The sequence below is a fragment of the Colossoma macropomum genome, unplaced genomic scaffold, assembly GCF_904425465.1.
Source record: "Colossoma macropomum unplaced genomic scaffold, Colossoma_macropomum, whole genome shotgun sequence".
NCBI classification, from domain to species: domain Eukaryota; kingdom Metazoa; phylum Chordata; class Actinopteri; order Characiformes; family Serrasalmidae; genus Colossoma; species Colossoma macropomum.
In genome coordinates, this window is record NW_023494799.1 from 6,105,794 (window position 1) to 6,125,394 (window position 19,601).

The following is a 19,601-nucleotide window of genomic DNA, read 5'->3' on the forward strand; positions in this document are numbered from 1 at the left end:
TGCCTTTAAGGAACGATCAAACAACTGTCCCACAATTTCAAAGAATCCCAAGTGATATAAACCAATTAGGTTAAGTAAAATTAGGCATTCCCTGATTAAGCAGTCGTAGGATTATAATGTCATTTTGCTTTATGCCCTTATTATTGCTAGATTTGAATTCAAAACAATAAATGTATGATATGTGAAGGTGGATGTAAAAAAAAACTTTCCTTAATTCAAAAATGATTGTAATGAACTTTCTTCAGCAGCACAATAACAGCTGATGTATCCGGAAGGTCTTTAAATAACCTACTTACAACACAAGAGTTGTACTGTATGAGGTTAAAATGTAAGTGCATGTATTTGCTATGAAGAGGCTGTGACTCCTGCTGAATAGTCAGTTTACTAAAATATTTTGGAAAACAAGTTTACAACAGTTGAAATAATGGAGTCAAAGAGTGAAAGAACTAACTGGAAGCTACAATACAAACCACTTTCAGCTTGCACACTAAATGACAACCTATTTTACAATGTATTGATATTGCTTGGATTGGATCTTTAAAGTGGTGGTTTGGCCAAAAATTAATATATACAATTTGTTTTTTCATTTTTTTTCTTTTGCTACTAAACTAATTAATTTGCTTATGTCAGCCAGCATACACCCACATCGGTTAGCATCGCGCTGAGTGATAGGGGGAGAAAGAGAGCCATCCTACCCACCTAGATAGAGCGAGGCCAGCTATACTTTCTTGGAATCCCAGGTATAAATGGCTAGAGATTGGGGGTTAACTCCAAGACTCAATGCGTCTGGCTATCAATACTGAGTCTGAATGCTTTAAGTTGACTCTGACTTTGACTGTTAACACCATGTTTTTTATTGGCTCGAGAGACATTTTGACCGGTGTATGCATTTTTTACTTTCTGTAGCGTTAGCTTGTGTAATTACAAGGCTACAGATAGCTGCAACAGCATCCCATCTTGCTAGTGCATAACAGCCATATCCAGCCCATAACTATTAGACCTTGAATTTGCCTGACACATCTTGGTATAATTACAGATTTTCATCATATGACTATGATCTGTAGTTTAGAGTGGTTTAATTTCCTCTAGATCACCTTTATCAATGGTTCTTTTGCTGCCTTGGTTAAAATTAAGCGGAGAAAATCTATCGTCCTTCACTACAGACAGCTGTGGTATCGCCACTTGGGCCACTGCTTATTTGATCGCACCACTCTGTTTCTTATGCCAAATGTAATCAATCACCTAATATGTGTAAGGCTGGGTATGACCAGTGGTCACCAACGCTGATCCTGGAGATCTAACTTCCTAGTTCCAACCACAATCTGCGACACGTTACTCGTTTAGAAGCCCCTGATAGGCTGGATCAGATGCATTAGTGTTGAGTAAGCAGGAGCACTGCGAGAAAGCAGGAGGGTTGGTGACCACTGCTCTGTGCTGTTAAACCTCAGATCCTGCTGATCTCCTTCAGTCAGCATTATACCTGTCAGCTTTATCACATATTCATATTTATCAGATATAACAGGTCACTTTTGCCCATTTTATCTATGTGTGATTAATTATAACCGCTTCGTAATGGTTTAAGAAGTTAATGAACTAATTAATAACTATTAATAAACTCATTTTAAATCATTCATAAACTCTTATGTGTAGCGGTGCACACATTTCAGTACCTCAGTAGTAGGTCAGAGCATCCAACAAGCAGGGTTGTTCCAAAATCTAGACTGCTGATTGGCTAAATTAATTATATTTTTTATATGCTTGTTATTTATGTCAGCTCTTCTTGATCAGTCTGTGAGCTGTTGGGGTCAGTATACACCGTTAGAACTAAAGGTTCTGTGCAGGTACATTTCTCGTTCTTCAAGGTACAAACAATGTAAATGTTCCCTCAAAGGTACAACAGTGGTTTTAAGGTCCAATTGTGAACCTTAAGTTCTTCCAGGTAAAAAAAGTTCATATTTCTACCTTTTTTATAACCGAATGTTTTAAAACAGATCAATAAAATAAAAAGCCTGGAGACGAGACGGGGTGTGTGGAGTCAGTACAGCTTAGAAAATATAAATTCAATAGATTATGGTTCAGTTATGTTCCCTGACTAAAGGTACTGAGATGTACCCTTGAGGGTCCCACCCCAGTGATAAGAGGGGTACTGCCCCAGTGACAGTTTCACACCTTTTTTTCCTGAGCGTGTACCCATCTCCAGCTCCTCATACTCATTTCTGGTTTAATTAATTCTGGTTTGAAATTTAAAAGGCGTGGTTCATTAATTGGTGTCAGAGTATCGGTATCAGTGAACGATACCCAACTCTAATAATGTTGCTGTCTGAGGTTTGCTTGTTTCATTTTGCACTGGAGCTTCAAGGCTAATGTAGCTAACAAGTAATGGAAGCTTATAACCACCGAGTTAGCATTGTGTGACCATGTCAATTATATATACGTTTGATTTTTGGCCAAACCATTTATAAGAAATTTTAACATCTGCAGACAAATACGAAAGTCTGCAGGTGCTTTTTTTTTGTTTTGTTGACCTGACATGAATTAAATCACCCCAAAGACCTGGTTTAGTTAGATAGGTAGGATGTATTAAGCTAAAAATGTACTAGACATGTGGAATGTCAGCTCATTGAATGTTAATTGATGAGTGAGATGTGTCAAATGTGTCAAATATCCTTTGGACAGTTCCAGATGAGTCCATGTAGCTACATTCAAAGAAATGTCAAAGACAAATGCACATAATATGCACTTCGTCAGCAACACTAATCACAACGAATGAATGTTGAGAAGAGGTCAAGCGCAATCGATTCGTAATTTGGATTTTTGTGATAAATTTCAGAGCACATGTTTACTGGAGCACATTTGAGGGATGCTGGGATGTTTTGATAACTGTTTTTGTTTTGCATTTTTTTTTTTACAAGCTAAGCTGCATTGCCTAGCATCATTCGCTGCACCACTGTCCAGAATCATTTTTGATGAATGATGCCTTCACTGTACTGCTTTCTGGAAAAAAATCAACCTGACTGTGGCACACTGTTGACATATTCTTGTAGGCTTGCCAATAGACTTTTACAACTTTTTGGTGCGCACTGAATGTAACTGTCATACAAAGATCGACAGTGTAAAAGTCATCAGGTTCTGTATCATCACCGTGCTTTATTTTAAAAATCGTATAAATCCATAACACAAAAGTTTGCCCACTGCCCTGTATTTACAGACGTGCTGACGTTTAATGGGACTCTGTATGAAATGTCTTTCTCTCACCTACATAGTCTTTGTATCACATCTCAAATAAAGCTGTAATTTTCTTTGGGGTCATGCTGGTGGCTGTGTGGTGTTGTCTTGATTGAGTCTGGTTTATCCGGTCTGGGATGATGATCTTGGCCTCGTCTAGAGCTCTTTCCTGAAAGAGTGCGTCGCCGTTCACCGGAGGAATACCTGCCCTCAGCACTTCGAGGGCCTGTGGAGGGGAAAGAAATAAACTGATAGGTTTATTATGCCTCAGGAGGAAAGTTAGTCAGGTCATATCGATCAGTGTAAAGCAGAAATCTTACTGTTTCAGTGTCTGTTTCAGTGTCTATACTCCGAATATCATCAACTCCATCGTTATTTATTTTATATTTATACATTTGAAAACGGCAGCTGTGTTTTACGTCGTATTTCATGTAAACAATTTCATGATAAATGGACCAATAGACTTTTTTTAAGTTACATTAATTTCCGTTAGTTACATAATTTCCTTCTCCTATGAAGTTAAGATGCAAAAGTTAGTTTCCTATTTGCCAGCTTCTTATTGGAATTTTTTTTTGTTCCACCTTAAATGGTGTGGCAGTTTAACCCTTTATTGCATGATGTTGCCTCAGGGCAACAAACTCATTTTCCTCACTTTGCAATAACATTACACATTTACTGAGCTAAAATCCAGCCTCTTTATCGGATTTCTTAATCAGATTTCTAGATCAGAGTGTGCTTTTTACATGACCATTTGAATTATCGGATAAACACAGAAATCCGACTATGATCGGATTATTAAGTGCATGTAAAGGCATTCAGTGACAGGATAAAAGCAGAAATCATATGTTTACACAGAAGCCTCAACAACTAAATATCACATTTTTCAGTATTTAGTATGCCCACTGTACCTTTATTACAGCTTCCATTCTTTTCAGGAGACTCACTTTTGGGATATTTTTTTCCACACCTCCAAAGTTCAGTCTTTGGTTTAGAAGTTGGTTTAGCACTTTCTGCTTCCTACAATCCAAGTAATTCCATGAAATTTAGACTCATCAGCCCATAAAACCTTGCTCAGATGTCCAGTGTCGGTGTTCTAACCCAAACTCTTTTTCATTTGTCCATCCTTTTCTCAGTGAGGTCCTTCTTCACAGCTACACATCCTTTCAGACCCATAGCGCTGAGTCGTCTTCTCACAGTGGAAGGATGGACAGAAACACCTGTGGATGTTTTCAGATCTGAAGCAGCTTGATTTTCTCCTCTCTCTCTCAGAGATGAAAGTGCTGTTTATCTGAGGGGGACAATTTTGGTGGTCTACCAGGTGTTGACCGATTTGACATTATACTTAGTGTTGGAGGCTTTTGTGTAATTTTCTGTTAAATATTTTTCGGCTTTGTTTTGTCGGGAGACGTCTGTGCTTCTTCATGGTATTTGTCAACTGATGTGCGCTTTTCCATAAGACGTTTGTGAATTAGTGCGTCTCTGTTGGCTGTACTTTCACTCCCTGTTTTTATCTCTTGCGCTGGAGTCAAGCCCTGTGGAGTCGCACACGAGGGAGAACTCGCTGTCTCTCCTCAACAGAACCGCACATTATTCACCTCCTACAGCTAACTCGTTTTCTGCCGCCAAGTCGTTAGTCAAAGTTCCTTCATCTCACAGATGCTAGTGAACTTAGTCATAAAGCCACAATTCAACAACATGTATAAGTTCATGAAAACATTCTAAAATCACTTGTGTTGCGGGTACAACTGTCTGAAAAGTCTTGTCCAGTCTGTGTTAAGCCAGTAAAGCTGATAAGTACTGCCAAAGTGTTTGTTTTCCAATATAGATCCATTTCAAATGAAGACATCTGAATCACCAGTGTACAAATTCTCTGAACTTTGAATAAAACCTGTGTAGGTTATTTTCCACAGTTGTTCGCTTTCACAATCGGATATTTACGCAGCAAAAAAGAGAAATTCAACTGGTTGCCTTTTCCTCAGTTAGGTTGAGGCCAATACATGTAAATAAATGAAAGCAGAAAACGTATTTATTTGGGTCTTACGAAAACAACAAAAAAACACCTTTAGAGGGCAGCGTTGAGTAATGTTTGTTTATTTGAGCCGTTTCTGCCGTCAGTCGTCGTCACAACCTCTAAAGAGAAAACATTTCTGCACATTCTGATGCACAATTACTGTTTATTTGCTGAATTTAAGATATTAGAAAATAATAAAACAAAAAATGTGCCCTGTGCAAAAGTTATGGCACCCTTTATTCTATATTTTATTAATTTTTTCAACAAATAAATAGAAACCGTGCTCTAAAATCTGCAGAAAAAAAGCCATATTTAAGTGTGTTCCCTGTTTAGAATGTGCTTATTTTTGCTTAGAAAATCAAAACATGTAATCTGACTGGAGGTTCATACTGGCTTCATACTCATGCTGAACAGATCCAGATGCACATTGTATTTTTTAACTAGTTCTATTCCCCTTTTGGAAAAACAGGTGAGACAGAATTGTAGTTATACTAGCAAGTTGGTCAGAGACTAAGAAGGCGACTGAGGAGGTATTGTTTAAAAGCCACTCTGTTCTTCCAACCTGGCACACGGATGCACTCTTCCTTATGCCGCTCGTTCCAGGCCTTCATCTTGCACGTCTTACTGCAGTAAAACACCTCGTGGCAGCGGCTACAGGCCTTCAAGACCACCCACGCCGAGCGGCCACACTGGTAGCAGTACTTAAACAGAGGTTTCCTGTAATACATGCACACATACAGAAACATACTTGATATAGCAAGGATGACCAGACGGTCCTGTATTTCTGCTCAGTCTCAAACTGTCGGTTATTTAAGATAAGAATGCTTTGTTCATTGCTGGAATATTCCACAGAATATGTTTTGTGCTCAGTAATACACACAATACTTGCACACATGCACTAAATATGTAATCATCAATCAGATCCACTTTCATTTTACAATACAATTAATTGGAGATAATGGGCCAGATGAAAAAGGTCCTGGCTTCTGTACTCCAGACCTGCTAAGTTAACACTTTTAGGCAAGGTAGGATGAAATCGTAGCCTGATATCTAAAAGGCGGTTATGTTTATTTAAAGCTGCACTATGTATGTTTTGGGTATTTGGGGACCTCTCTGGTAGGAATGTGTAATTACATGCAGCATGCAATTTTGTAATGTGGGCTGTGCTTTGGACCCCTTCCCCAAGCAGATGAATCTGAAGATTGCGACTGAGGTGAAAGAGTGTTCGAAGAGAACTCAGTGAACTTGGTGAACGACACGTCTTCCAAAGATTTATCTACTATTGTCATCATATCTTCATCAGTACCAGCTGTGTGTGAGATGTTTCTCAGGGGATGTCACAAAATTTTCCAAAACTATGTCATGAAAAAACTGAAATACTGATCGTTGGTACTAAAACTCACAGGAAGCTGCTTTATGAGAAACTTGGTTCTTTAGTTTTATATACCAAACCTGAAGCATGGAACCTGGGTGTGATCTTAGAGTCTGAGCTCTATGTCATCCCGCATGTAAACACAGTCACTAAAGTAGCTTTTTATCATTTGCGAAATGTCGCTAAAGTTCAGCCTTTTCTATCTCAGAGCGACGCTTGTTCATGCATTTGTTACAAGCATGATCACTGTTGATCACTGTAATGATCTTCTTACTAGACTTCCTAAGAAAACAATACATCCTCTACAACTCGTACAAAATGCATCAGCATCCTAAAAACAACAAAACAGAGAGATCATATCACTCCTGTTTTGAAAGGACTGCAATGGCTACCTGTATCTTTCCGGGTAGATTTTAAAGATCTTATACTATTTTTAAGGCTCTAAATGACCTTAAAGCACTGCTTACATCACAGAATGTCTGTCTGTTTATGTTCCAGCATGTGATCTTAGATCTGCAGATACTGACCTTCTACAAACAACATGGAGAGACTCTTTCAGTTTTTCTGCTTCTAAACTGTAGAACTCAATTCACCTTTTATTAGACAGTCTAGCTCAGTGCATTCGAGTACCTTGGATAACAATTTTGATGCATTTCTCTGCCCACTGCCTTTTATTACATAGAGTATTTTGAGTCAACAGATTTTCTATTCATTCACTAAGTGAAGGGACTGTCTGTGATAATCAACTGTATGATACAGATGTGTCAAAAAGAGATTAAGCTAAAAAAGAAAACAGGCTTTGTATTTTTATTGATTCAGTACTGTGCAAAAGTCAGAGAACACCTTTTCCTCATTTTTATTTACAGCCAAAACGACCACTGAGTCCGAATTATTCATTTTTCAGCGTCAGAAAAAAAGCAGGTATCATATATTTAACAGAACATTACACACAAACCTCCAGCACTAACTATCATATCAGATCTATCAGTATTTACTTTGTTCACTCTTTACTTTTTCCATCCTTCCAATCTTAAAACCGAAAATTTCCAGCTGCCTTTTTCTTTGCAAAATGGCTAGATGAGGAGATCAGATATAAAAAAGTTCCCAAAACTGTTCGAAAAGATGCCTGAAATTTACAGAGAAAATTGGACTCTGAAACTGGGCAAGACCTAATAGACACCAAACCTGCCCCCATCAGATAAACAGCCCTTAAAGCTTTCATCTCTGAGAGAGAGGAGAAAATCAAGCTGCTTCAGATCTGAAAACATCCACAGGTGTTTCTGTCCATCCTTCCACTGTGAGAAGACGACTCAGCGCAATGGGTCTGAAAGGATGTGTAGCTGTCAAGAAGAACCTCACTGAGAAAAGGAGACAGACGAAAATGGAGAACATCCGCACTACAACACTGAAACTGGACATCTTAGTGGTTGAGTAAGGTTTTTTTGGACTGTGGATTGTGAGAAGCAGAAAGTGCAACCAACTTCTATGACTGAACTTCAGATGTGTGGAAAAATATTCCTGCGGAGTTCTTTGAAAAGCAAGTCTCCTGAAAAGAATGGAAGCTGTAATAAAGACAAAGCTTAGACACTAAATGCTGAAAAAAATATATGTTTAGTTGCCGAGGGTTTGGGTAGTTTTCTGTTAAATATGTTAAAAATATGTTCTGTTTTTCCTTTTACTTGACTGGAAATGAAATAAAAGGGTGTTACCTTTTGCACAGTGCTGTCTGTCAGAGCAGTAGCCTGCTGTCATTGTAAACATGTTTTAAAAGAGTGGGTGTGTGTAACATATACAGTCTCCGCTCTGTAAAAATCTAGTCTAATAACATCTGATCCTCTTAGATGCAGTCTTATGTCAGCATCTGTTGGAGACATGACTCCACTGCTAATGATGCACTTGCAGTTTTACAGACATAAACATGATCTCACCTCACAGATGAAGTCTCAGTCTTGTCTTTACTCCCTGATCTGTAGGAAAGAGGAAGACAGTGGTGTAAGTGTGTACTTTATCTTCATTAAACACCACTGGGCTTTGATTTGTGTGCATGTGTGAGTGTGCACCTCTGATCATTTGGGGTTGTTCCATGCTGTTCTGCAGTGAGATGCACTCTTGCTCTGATTCCAGGAGGAGTTGCTCCTGCTCCAGTAAACACAAACTTGTCTGCAGGACTAACACCTACAACCAAAACACAAACACATACGCACAACTCAGTCAAAGCACAGCCGTAGGTGCAGGTCCACTAGTGTGGTCACTCGATTGTCTCACTGTGTATGCCCTGGCTCTGCTCTGCTTCTGAACGCTGTTTCTCCATGCCGACGGCTGCCTGCCTCAGCAGGTTGGCCATGGTGCTGAGCAGCTGGCGGCGGGCATTGTAGGCCTCTCTCTCACGCTGGTTTAGGGAGTGGTATACAGTAAGTGGAGGGGATAAAATGGACAATGAGCATAGAAACAAGGAGGTGGTCATAATGTTATGCCTGTTCAGTGTATGTGTGTGTGTAGTCCAGTGGGGCAACAAACTTGTGGTCACTTAATCGGCTGACACTTTGGCCAATGAGATGCTAGAATGAGTTAGTAAGGTTAACAGTAATGATGCACCGAAATGAAAAATCTTGACAGAAACCAGAATTTAATTTCTATGACACAAAAGTCTTATTTTACATATAATTTTTATTTATGTTTTGAATTAAAGTAATAATGTTGACAATGCTTCAAATGAGATAATTGCCATGTTGGGAAAGACAACTGACTGTACTAATTTAATTTTAAACAGCATGCTAAATAATATCCAATATTAAAAGTTTTACATTTATTAAAATTTATTGCCTAATGGTTTCCTAAAAGCACCTCTGCTATAATATAAATACCTTGTTTTTTAATATAAAGCTCATCTATATGGCTTTGGAACTCCTGCCTAGCAGTCTGAAGTTCCTCTAGCAGGGGGCGCTGTTAGCACGTAAGTGTTTGTCATTTACAGAAGAAAGAGTTCCATTAAAAAGTGGAATTAAAGTTCCATTTCCATTAAAGATCTTCATTAAATCAGCGAAGGCTAAAAAGCATGTAAGTTGTAGGTCACACAGAACAGCTGCAGGAGTGTGTTTGAGTGTTTCACTGTTTTATCTGCTGCTGCTCAAACTGTTTGAATGCATCTGTGCTGACTGGTGCAGGAGAAAGACACAAACAGCATTTTTAATCACTATTTTTCACTAACTTTTTCACAATCTTTTGCTTTTTTCTCTTTTTCGGCTAAAAGGTGTGGCTGAAGGTTTTTGGTGGCCGGATTTTCGGTGCATCCCTAGTTGACGGATTTCAGAAATATTTGTGCAAGAACTGCTGTACCTGATTAAAAGCATGATGGGTGTAATCCACTGCTGTTCCAAGCCCGCTTCTGCGGCCCTCACCAACCTCCACGGGCATCAGGATGTTGGCACCAGCCTTTATCAGCTTCTCAACCTCAAAGACAAAAAAATAAAATGCATTAAATAAAATAATAAAGTCTGTAAGCAAAATAAAAAGCACTGCAAATATAAATAATACGTTTACCCACATTTATTTGTTTATTATTTCTAAAGAGAGGTTGGAAAATGAAAAAATTGCCACTGAAAAAATTTTGACTGTTTTTGGTACACAAAACTACACAAACATGGACCTTGGGGAAAAATACAGGAACAATATAGAATATGAGCTCTTTAATATATTTTGAAAATTTAAATGTGATTTAATTCTCATTGTCATGTAATTACCTTCACAGAAATCCATCTGAACTAATATTTAATGCAGTTACTGATTCACTAACAGGATGCACTGCAGAATGTTAATGTAACAGCAGTAAATGATTACCAGTTTGATTCTGCTGCCGGACAGAGGTCCAAAGTCATAGTTGAAGTTGGCGGCGGCGCACAGAGCACTGCCTACACCGTGGGAGAGGGGCAGATTAGGGTCGGCTCCACTGGCCAGAAGCTCATCAACGGCCTGATGCATGGGGTCAAAACCAAAACTGAGTTGCAATCACAGCCAAGAGTGATAAATGAACTATAATGAATAAATGAGCAGTCGCCTAAACGTTCACTTTCATTTAGCGCTGATCGTTAGGGGTGTTAAAATGCATCAATCTGAAAGTGTCGATTCAACTATTGATTTTTGAGTGGTAGAACTGATTATAATCAATTATGATAGATTATAAAATATGCACTCATTTTTATGGCTGAAATCAAATGCTCAATATTTTCAAACATAATAAATTCTACCCTAAACGCTTGGTGTGTTGTTTTTCATCTATATATTTCACTACTGTGTAACTAGTTTCTCCAGTCACAACTGTACAATCTGTGTATTTTGAGAAGTAATCAAATTAAACAGAATTGTGGGGATATTTGAGATTCCATGATGCACTGAATACTGAATATTAGTTGTCAGTATTAAGAATGTGTACATAGTATTAACAAAGTGATGTGGCAGATGAAATGTTAACAATCTAATAATCTTTCAGTCATTCAGTCAATTTCATTCAAAATTTCTGCATAATTAAATGGTAAGATGTGGGCAAAGCCATTCAGAGTGGTTTGGTGTGAAACGCTCCGTTCTACAGAAACTTACAGAGACAGAATTGTTCACAGAGGTAGTGACAGGAAGAAGAGTTTAATGCCTCTAAAAGCTCCTGCACAAAAGCTATTACTTAAAATGGCCTGATCGCTGTCTGTTGCCAAGTAGTTTTGCGTTTTGCCTAAAGCATATAACACTTTTAAATCACTTATGGTGGAGGGGTACATGCAGGGCATTGTACGGCAGAATAGCACCCAAAGAAAATATATTTTTTCAGATTTATCACTATTTTACCATTATCAAAAACTCAGGCACGTGTAGTTTCACTGGTGGTTTCGGACAGTAAATAAAATGGCCATATTTGCCTTGTAGACATTGCAACCTTTCGTTCCACCACTATAAAGAAATCTGAATCACTAAGTTTCTCAAACCACTTAGAATGACTTCGTTTACATCTCAATGACTGAATTGCGCAGAAATTTTGAAAAATCCGTGGAATTCCCCTTTAACATCTATTGTCCAGAATCACGTCGGTTTAATGATGAGAGCTGCTTCTGATTTCCTCTTGGCTAGCCCAACGTTCACCTAAAGAAAATCTATCTAAGGTCACTCACAAGGTCGTTGCCGCTGGCGATAGCCAGCGAGAGGGGAGAATGGCCGCTCCACAGATGGCTGGTGCTCGCTTTGTGGGAGAGAAGGATGGAGACCACATCTCTGGCATTCTACAGAGGAGAGCATCATTCACACCATCACACTAAACAAAGCCAGTTCATTTACACATGACCTCAGTATACTGTCAATATATCATACATGACCTCAGTCATCTGTCAATATATCAGTTTATTTACACTTTGGGTTCAGCTTAACATACAGTACATACCAGCACTGTGCTCACAGTGCCATTACCTATGATGGTTATGTTTACATTGCATTGATTCTCCTTTAACAGAAGAAGAGCTTACATAATTGCACGTAACTCCATGGTATACACTGTATTTACGTTCTCGAGTATGTAAATACAGCTGCTGACACTTTATATACAGCAGGAATGAATGCTTTAGTAAAATTTAAAATGTCTGTGCTTACTGTGTAATCACTGTCTCTCTGACAGGCCACGTGAAGCGCAGTCCTTCCCCCTTCCTCTGGGGTCTCTGCAGTGGTTGTGTAGGTGTAGGGTGGGGGTCTGGAATCCAGGCAGGACCTGGTCCCAGAACCCGCCTGAGGATCTGCTGTACTCTGGGGGTAAATACAAAGTATGTGGTTGTTATCAGCAGTATTTTATAAGCATACTAAACATTAAACTGATAATAGCTGTGCTCTGAGGCTCTATTTGTACTTGCCCGAAAGGCATTCATTATAAAACATAATACACAGTTGTATGCAAATGTTTGAACTCCCCTGGTCAAAAGATGTTTGGTTGGTTTTCTAAAAAAAATAAGTTAACACCTCCTTTACAGAGAACAGACTAAAACATGGCTTTTTTTCACATTTTAGTACACAATTTTGGTAACACTTTATGTGGAGTGGTCCTTTATAGATGATTAATAAACTCTGAACAGAGTATCAGTATCACATCAACAACATATCAGTGACGTAGCTGTAGTGAAGCATCTGAATACACTGAAGTAAATATCTTGTAGATGTTCTGTCGATACATTACTTACATTAAGTTGGTGTATTGTTAGTATGTTACTTCCATTATGCAAAACCCAATCTTACCCTAAACCTAACCCTAACCCTAACATTAATCTCAACCCAAAACCTAATCCTAACCCTTATATGCTTTTGACGTTACTGAGAGTCCATTGAGTGTTCTTTTCATCTAAAAGGACCACTCAAAATAAAGTGTCACCACAATTTCTATTTATTTCATGAGTTTAAGATATTGTATGAAATTAAATATAAAATACTAACTTTTGTACAGGCAATATTTTATTTAATATTTAAGTTTTTATTTTTCTATACTTTAATTGAATTAATTAACAGTTGTGCATTAAAATATATTGACAGTGCAGTGTGTTCTCTGTAGAGGATGTGTACTTAGTTTTTTAACTATAATGTAATTTGATTAAGATGCATTAGGAGGTTATGTAATGTAATCTGTTGGATTTGACTGGCTGCTTGGTACAAGATAAAGTCTCTAACTTCTGGGGATGCACAATGATACTGGAATCATATCTATCGGCAGATATTTGCTTAGAAAATTATCAGTATCATACAGACGGCTAGAATTGACCAATATTTCAAACCACTCTTTGATGGCATGTTTATTGTAGTCCCGAAGAGGAGAACATTTTCGGCGACGGTTGACAAGTGCGTGAAAATATGACCATTTTAATTATCCTACTGCATTTGTAACCCACAGAAATAAATGTTATATTTAATGCTAATCCAGGTGGATCAAGTCCCAGTTTCTACATTTTATAAATGTTTATGTATTGCATCGGAACATATGTACATGAAAAATATTAGACATTCAGCATCAGCCCACAATTCCCATATCAGTGCATTTGGTCTGATTTGGAAGGGCACACTCAATAACAATAGCAACACACCTCACAGTCGTATCTATTAGCAGGTTTTGTTATGGCTCTGACCTTGTCCAGTTCGTACACTTCACTGGCATCTTGCGCTTTGACATCAGGGTCCGCAGCAGCATGCAGGAGCAGTTCTGTGATCTTAGGCCCATCTGGGCCCAGCAGACCGGCTGCTACATGCAGTGGGTACAGGCCCTTTAGCTACAGAACATGAGGCAGCAAATATATGATGTGTTTTTCAGCAGAGCATATTGGGTCTCATTCAGCAATCTTTGCATTTTTTCTTAAGTTTGTTCTTGAGAAAGGACCTAAGAAACCACCGCACTCTTGAATGTATGTAGATTCTGTTCTTACCTAAGAACCAATCCCAATTAAGAAAGCATTAGTGAATCTCAGAAACTGTGTAAGTGGGTTTTAAGAAGACATTTCGGTAACACTTTCTATGAATGTCACATTTGTAAGCATCTATAAACACATTTATAACATGTTATAATGTATTCATAAGGCATTATAAACATGGTTATAAATATTTATAAAAAAGAATTACACTGAATGACACTTTATAGCCATGTTTATTATACATTATGAATTGTTAATATAATGCATTATAAATAGTGTTAATAACATGTTATAATGTCAGTGCCAAAGAAGTCAGTCCCAGCTTGGAGAGCGTAAAGTTAAAACAAATACCAAGCTAACGGTGGTGTACATTGACTTTCCCACATTGGGTAAAACACTGATGGCAGCACTAGTTTAAACTCTGACATTTGAAGCCTGTAATGTGCTTTATTATGAATGTTTTAGTGTTTCAGTAAATCCTTCAGTAAATACTTCAACTTGTAGCCTCACTCTTAACACTGGAGGAGGCTTTAGTACAGTACGCTTCACTTTACTTAGAGCGGACAAATACAACTTATGAGCTCTTATAATTTGCTATGATCGGTACTTATAATGTATTATGTTAACAATTCATAATGCATAATAAGCATGGCTATAATGTATAATGCATTTTTATAAATATTTATAGCTATGTTTATAATGTCTTATGAATGCATTATAACATGTTATGGATGTGTTTATAGATGCTTACAAAGGTGACATTCATAGAAAGTGTTACCGAAATTTCTTCTTTAGAACGTTTGGTGAATGAGGCCCGTTGGTTCCAAACTTTTGAATAGTGTCCACTAGATGTCAGCACAAATCAAGAACGACTAATTATTGCTTCTAAATACAAAACGGTTGCCCACACCTGCCATTAGAGAGCTAACCACCTGCAGAGTTTAGCTCTGATCCAAGTTTAACACACCTGATCCAGCTAAACAAGATCTTCAGGATTTGAATTTAACAGCCAGGTGTGTGGGATCCAAACTGCAGGAGGGTGTGAGTGCAGGAGCAGGGTTGGGCTCCTCCGTAGGTGAAAAGCGTGAGAGAATGAAGCCTCACCTCTGCGGGTAAGGGCAAGTCTGTGCAAGCGCCGCACTCCAGCAGCCGCCGCACGGCCTCAACGTGACCTGCTTTAATGGTCAGGAAGATGACAGGCATGGGGACGCTGGAGGCGTTGGGGTCCGCCCCTCTGTCCAGGAGCAGCTTTAGAGTGGACCAGCGGACCTGATGTCTGTAACACCAGACAAGGACAAAAGGAGTAAACCACACATACTGTATGTCCCAGTATGATTTCATACAGGATTTAATTCTATATTCTACACATTATAATGAACTAGTTAAAAGACGCAGCACATCTGATTTGGTCTTAAAGCAATAGTTTGGCAAAAAATTAGACAGTTCTCTTCTCACCCCAAATGTAGTGATGAATGGTGTCTGATATTTGCTTCTGTAGTTCTGCACTGGAACTATGAGGCTAATGTAGCTAACAAGTAATAGAAGCTTATGTACACCAGTTAGCACCGCGCTAACCAGTGGTGTTCAACAGGGCAAAGATATAACATCACAATACCTCAGGATATTTCACAAAACATGATATGCATACTGGTATTTTGTTTTTATGAGGTTTGTAAAGTTGAAAAAAAAACAACAGAAACACCACATTTAAAAATACTATAAAAAATATGAATACAATGATTTTGCTCAGCATTTGACACAAAGTGCTGCACTAAATCCAATTATACAGGACTAATTACTATTTCTGTAATGAAACATGCAAGTGTTTCTGAAATACTGATGATATCAATGATATGCTCAGAAAATCACACTGTGAAGCAATTTATCACAATAATGGTAAATACCCTCATATTACCCACCCCTACATACCTAAATCATCATATTCGTGCCTTAAACCATGTCAAGTTGTTATGTAATCTCAAATACACCTGATTATGTGGTTTTAGACATTGTGTGACATAATAACAATGGACAAAAGTATGTCGCATGGATGAAAACAGTAGAAATAGCTTTAAGTATGAATTTTGTCTACTTTTATTAATTTTTTGGCTGAATACAGTTTGAGGCAAGTGTGTTGCTTATTTGCTGTACATAAGCTTTCATTTCTTGTTAGCTACATTAGTCTCCTAGCTCCAGTGACGCAAAATGCTTGGGCTGGTCGACAATATTCGGGCCAAGAGGAAAATCTCAAAGCTGATCTTAAAGAAAAATGTTTTTTTCTGATTTTCTATATAATTCAATCACTGAGATGTAAACAAAGTCATTCAGAGTTGTTTGATGTGAAAAGATGCTTTGCTGAGAAATTTCGCTAACTCAGATTTCATTACAGAGGTGGTGGAGGTGGATATAAATTATATATAATAATGTACAATATATAATAATATATACATAGTACAATAGTGGAAAATCAGAAAAATAAGTCTGCTTTGTTGACTATTTTCCTTACAACACACTACATGTACCTCTCTACCATAATAATTTAAAAATATATATGATTTAAGCCAAAATTTTATTTCAGGACTACCATAAAACACTGCCTCAGGCATCAGGCAGGGTATTCATAACCATGTCTTGGGATTTCTCTCTCTTTGAGGAGCTTTTTAAGGGAAATTAAATATTTCGGACATCTGGTTTCTATCACCACCACTGTGAACAATTCTGACCTTTCTAGAATTTCACATGAAGACAGTCTAAATGATTTTTTTTACATCTTAACCATTTAATTGTGGAGAACATTTGTAAAATCTGTGGAATTCCCCTCTCATTCGTATAGTATCTGTAGGCACTATAATCAAAGGCAAAGGCTCACTCAGTCTTCATGAGTGCCATCTTGCGGACAGTTTCCGGGGTGTTTGCAGGCTTTACGTGGCCTCCTTGGCACAGGACCTCTGCCATCTGATGCATAATGTCCTCTGTGACGTTCACACCAAAGCTAGCCATGGAATGAGCTGAGTCAAAGGTGGGATCCTCCACTGAGCTTCCGTTTGTCCAGTTTTTCTCCTCTGCCTTCGGATCCAGATCTTGCTGTCCAGAAAAGCTGCCTGCACCCTCATCCTCCCTTTGGTTCCAAGGAACAGCACCCACTGGGATTTTCCCATCTAGCACCTGGATAGACCTCACCTGTGTCTGCTGGGCCTTCTCTGAGAGTTCAGCCTCTACTGTCTGAGCTTCAGCCCTCTGAAGAACCCTCTCTGCTCTTTGGGGACTTTCAGTGCACTCAGTGTTTTCTGGAGCTTTTGGCTCCTCAGCACTGCTGAAACCCTTGGCTGAAGGATCATCACACTCTGCCCGGTCACTTTGGCTGCCTGTGAGCATTTTTCTGTCACTCTTGTGTCCAGGCCTTTCTCTCAGGGGGTCAGCAGACTCCTCTTGAAGGCTGTTAGTAATGCCTGAAGGGGCTCTTATCTGCAGAATGAGAGAGAAGATACTGTTAAGAGGAAATGTTCATCAACACAATGAAAGCAGCTTGACATTACAATCCAGTTAACCTCAGCACAAAGTGTCTAAGGCAATACTGCACACACGTCAATCAGTCAGTGTTTGGTTATATAACACCTTTCATACAAACAGCTGTGATTCAAAGTGTTTCACAGATTAAAACAGACTGCTTTAAGACAAGGACCCAAAAAACAGAGTTAAAAAGAACGGTAACACTTTATAATAACAGGACCCAATAAACAGCAACTTAATAATGACCTAATAGTATGTTAACTTAATCAAGTCAAGTCAAGTCAAAGTGTATTTATATAGTGCTTTTTACAACAGGTGTTGTCACAACACAGCTTTACAAAATCTGGGTCCGAGCCCCCCTTGAGTGTTGCCAATGGCGACAGTGGCAAGGAAAAACTCCCTAAGAGCAAGAGGAAGAAACCTTGAGGGGAATCAATTAATCAATCAATCAATCAATCAATCAATAAATAAATAAATAAATAAATTTCAATATAGTTTGTTAATGATGGTTTATGTATTTGATACTCATAACTTTAAAATGATGTAATTTGAGATATTAAGTATTTACTTAATTGCAATTATAAAGATGTTTAAACTTTTCCGTAATGTTTATTTATATATATATACTTTTTACACATTAATAATTGTTAACTGGACCCCTATTATAAAGTTGCAACTTTCCAATCTACACTTAAATATACTTAATTCAAAAAACTTTCATAGTGCTTTAATAATTAGTTAACTGGTTAATAATTGAAACGGTGTCCCTTATTAATGCTGCTGCTGCACAGACCCAAACTATTTAATTACAGCCAATGCTTAATCTGCTTTTCCCCTTTTCTGTATTTTAATATTTTATATTAATGTTATAACCGTATTCTCTCTTCATTTTGCTTTTTTGTTATTGTTTGCTATCCAACAAGAGGAGGATGGGTTCCCCATCTGAGTCTTGGTTCCTCCCAGGGTTTCCACTGGCAACGCTCAGGGGGGCTTGGACCCAGATTTTTCTGTAAAGCTGCTTTGCAACAACACCTGTTGTGAAAAGCGCTATATAAATTAATAAACCTTGACATTAATGCACAAGTTACAAATGTATTAATTATTAAGTTGCCATTTATATGAGCCTGTAATTATAAGTGTTTCCAAAAGAACAAGAACGTTCAACGGTAGCAGTTACCAAACAGGTACCAAATAAAACAGGGACACACATATATAATCACAGATGATTATAAAAAGGATAACAAAGAATTACAAGGATAACAAGGATTAGAATAATAGAATAATATACAGTACTGTGTAAAAAGTCAGAGATCCTTTCATTTAGTTCCAGTCAAAACAGTTCTTAAGTACTGAAGTCATTAAGTTATTCACTTTTCAGCATCAGGAAAAAAATGTGAAAATATAAATTTAACAGAACATTACACAGAAGCCTCAACAACTAAAATAATCAGTCCATAAAACCTTACTCCGATGTTTTTTTTTCAGATTGGAAGCAAGAGTGGAGCTGGATTTTCTCCTCTCTCTCAAAGATGAATATATATATATATATACATATATATATATCCATTTTATCAGCTCCTCTTACTATATAGGTGCACTTTGTAGTTGTACTAGGTACTTTTTTTCTAGGTACTATTTGGGTGGTGGATCATTCTCAGCACTGCAGTAACACTAGAGGATGACCAACACAAACTGTGCAGCAGCAGATGAGCTATCGTCTCTGACTTTACAACTACAAGGTGGACTGACAAGGTAGGAGTGTCTAATAGAGTGGACAGTGAGTGGACAGTGTTTAAAAACTCCAGCAGCACTGCTGTGTCTGATCCATTCAGACCAGCACAACACACACTAACACACCACGTCAGTGTTACTGCAGTGCTGAGAATGATCCACCACCCAAATAGTACCTGCTCTGTGAGGGTCCATGGGGGTCCTGACCACTGAAGAACAGGGTAAAAGGGGGCTAACAAAGTATGCAGAGAAACAGATGGACTACAGTCTGTAACTGTAGAACTACAAAGTGCTCCTATATAGTAAGTGGAGCTGATAAAATGGACAATGAGCGTAG

General features: G+C 38.1%; 1 protein-coding gene across 1 annotated transcript in view; it reads right to left on the reverse strand.

The window, feature by feature from the left end:
• Window positions 1-2,879: 2,879 nt before the first annotated feature.
• The window catches only part of ankmy1 (ankyrin repeat and MYND domain containing 1), a 26,207-nt gene continuing 9,485 nt past the window's right edge, over window positions 2,880-19,601 (reverse strand). Inside the window, exons 7-18 of the mRNA XM_036586457.1 lie at window positions 16,893-17,488; window positions 15,128-15,299; window positions 13,703-13,885; window positions 12,234-12,383; window positions 11,762-11,869; window positions 10,446-10,577; window positions 9,925-10,058; window positions 8,874-9,019; window positions 8,669-8,783; window positions 8,537-8,575; window positions 5,799-5,953; window positions 2,880-3,451 (exon numbers count right to left, since the gene is read on the reverse strand). Of these exons, the coding sequence (XP_036442350.1) occupies window positions 3,279-3,451; window positions 5,799-5,953; window positions 8,537-8,575; window positions 8,669-8,783; window positions 8,874-9,019; window positions 9,925-10,058; window positions 10,446-10,577; window positions 11,762-11,869; window positions 12,234-12,383; window positions 13,703-13,885; window positions 15,128-15,299; window positions 16,893-17,488 (2,103 nt within the window). The 3' untranslated portion in view covers window positions 2,880-3,278. The remainder of the gene's footprint in view (window positions 3,452-5,798; window positions 5,954-8,536; window positions 8,576-8,668; window positions 8,784-8,873; window positions 9,020-9,924; window positions 10,059-10,445; window positions 10,578-11,761; window positions 11,870-12,233; window positions 12,384-13,702; window positions 13,886-15,127; window positions 15,300-16,892; window positions 17,489-19,601) is intronic.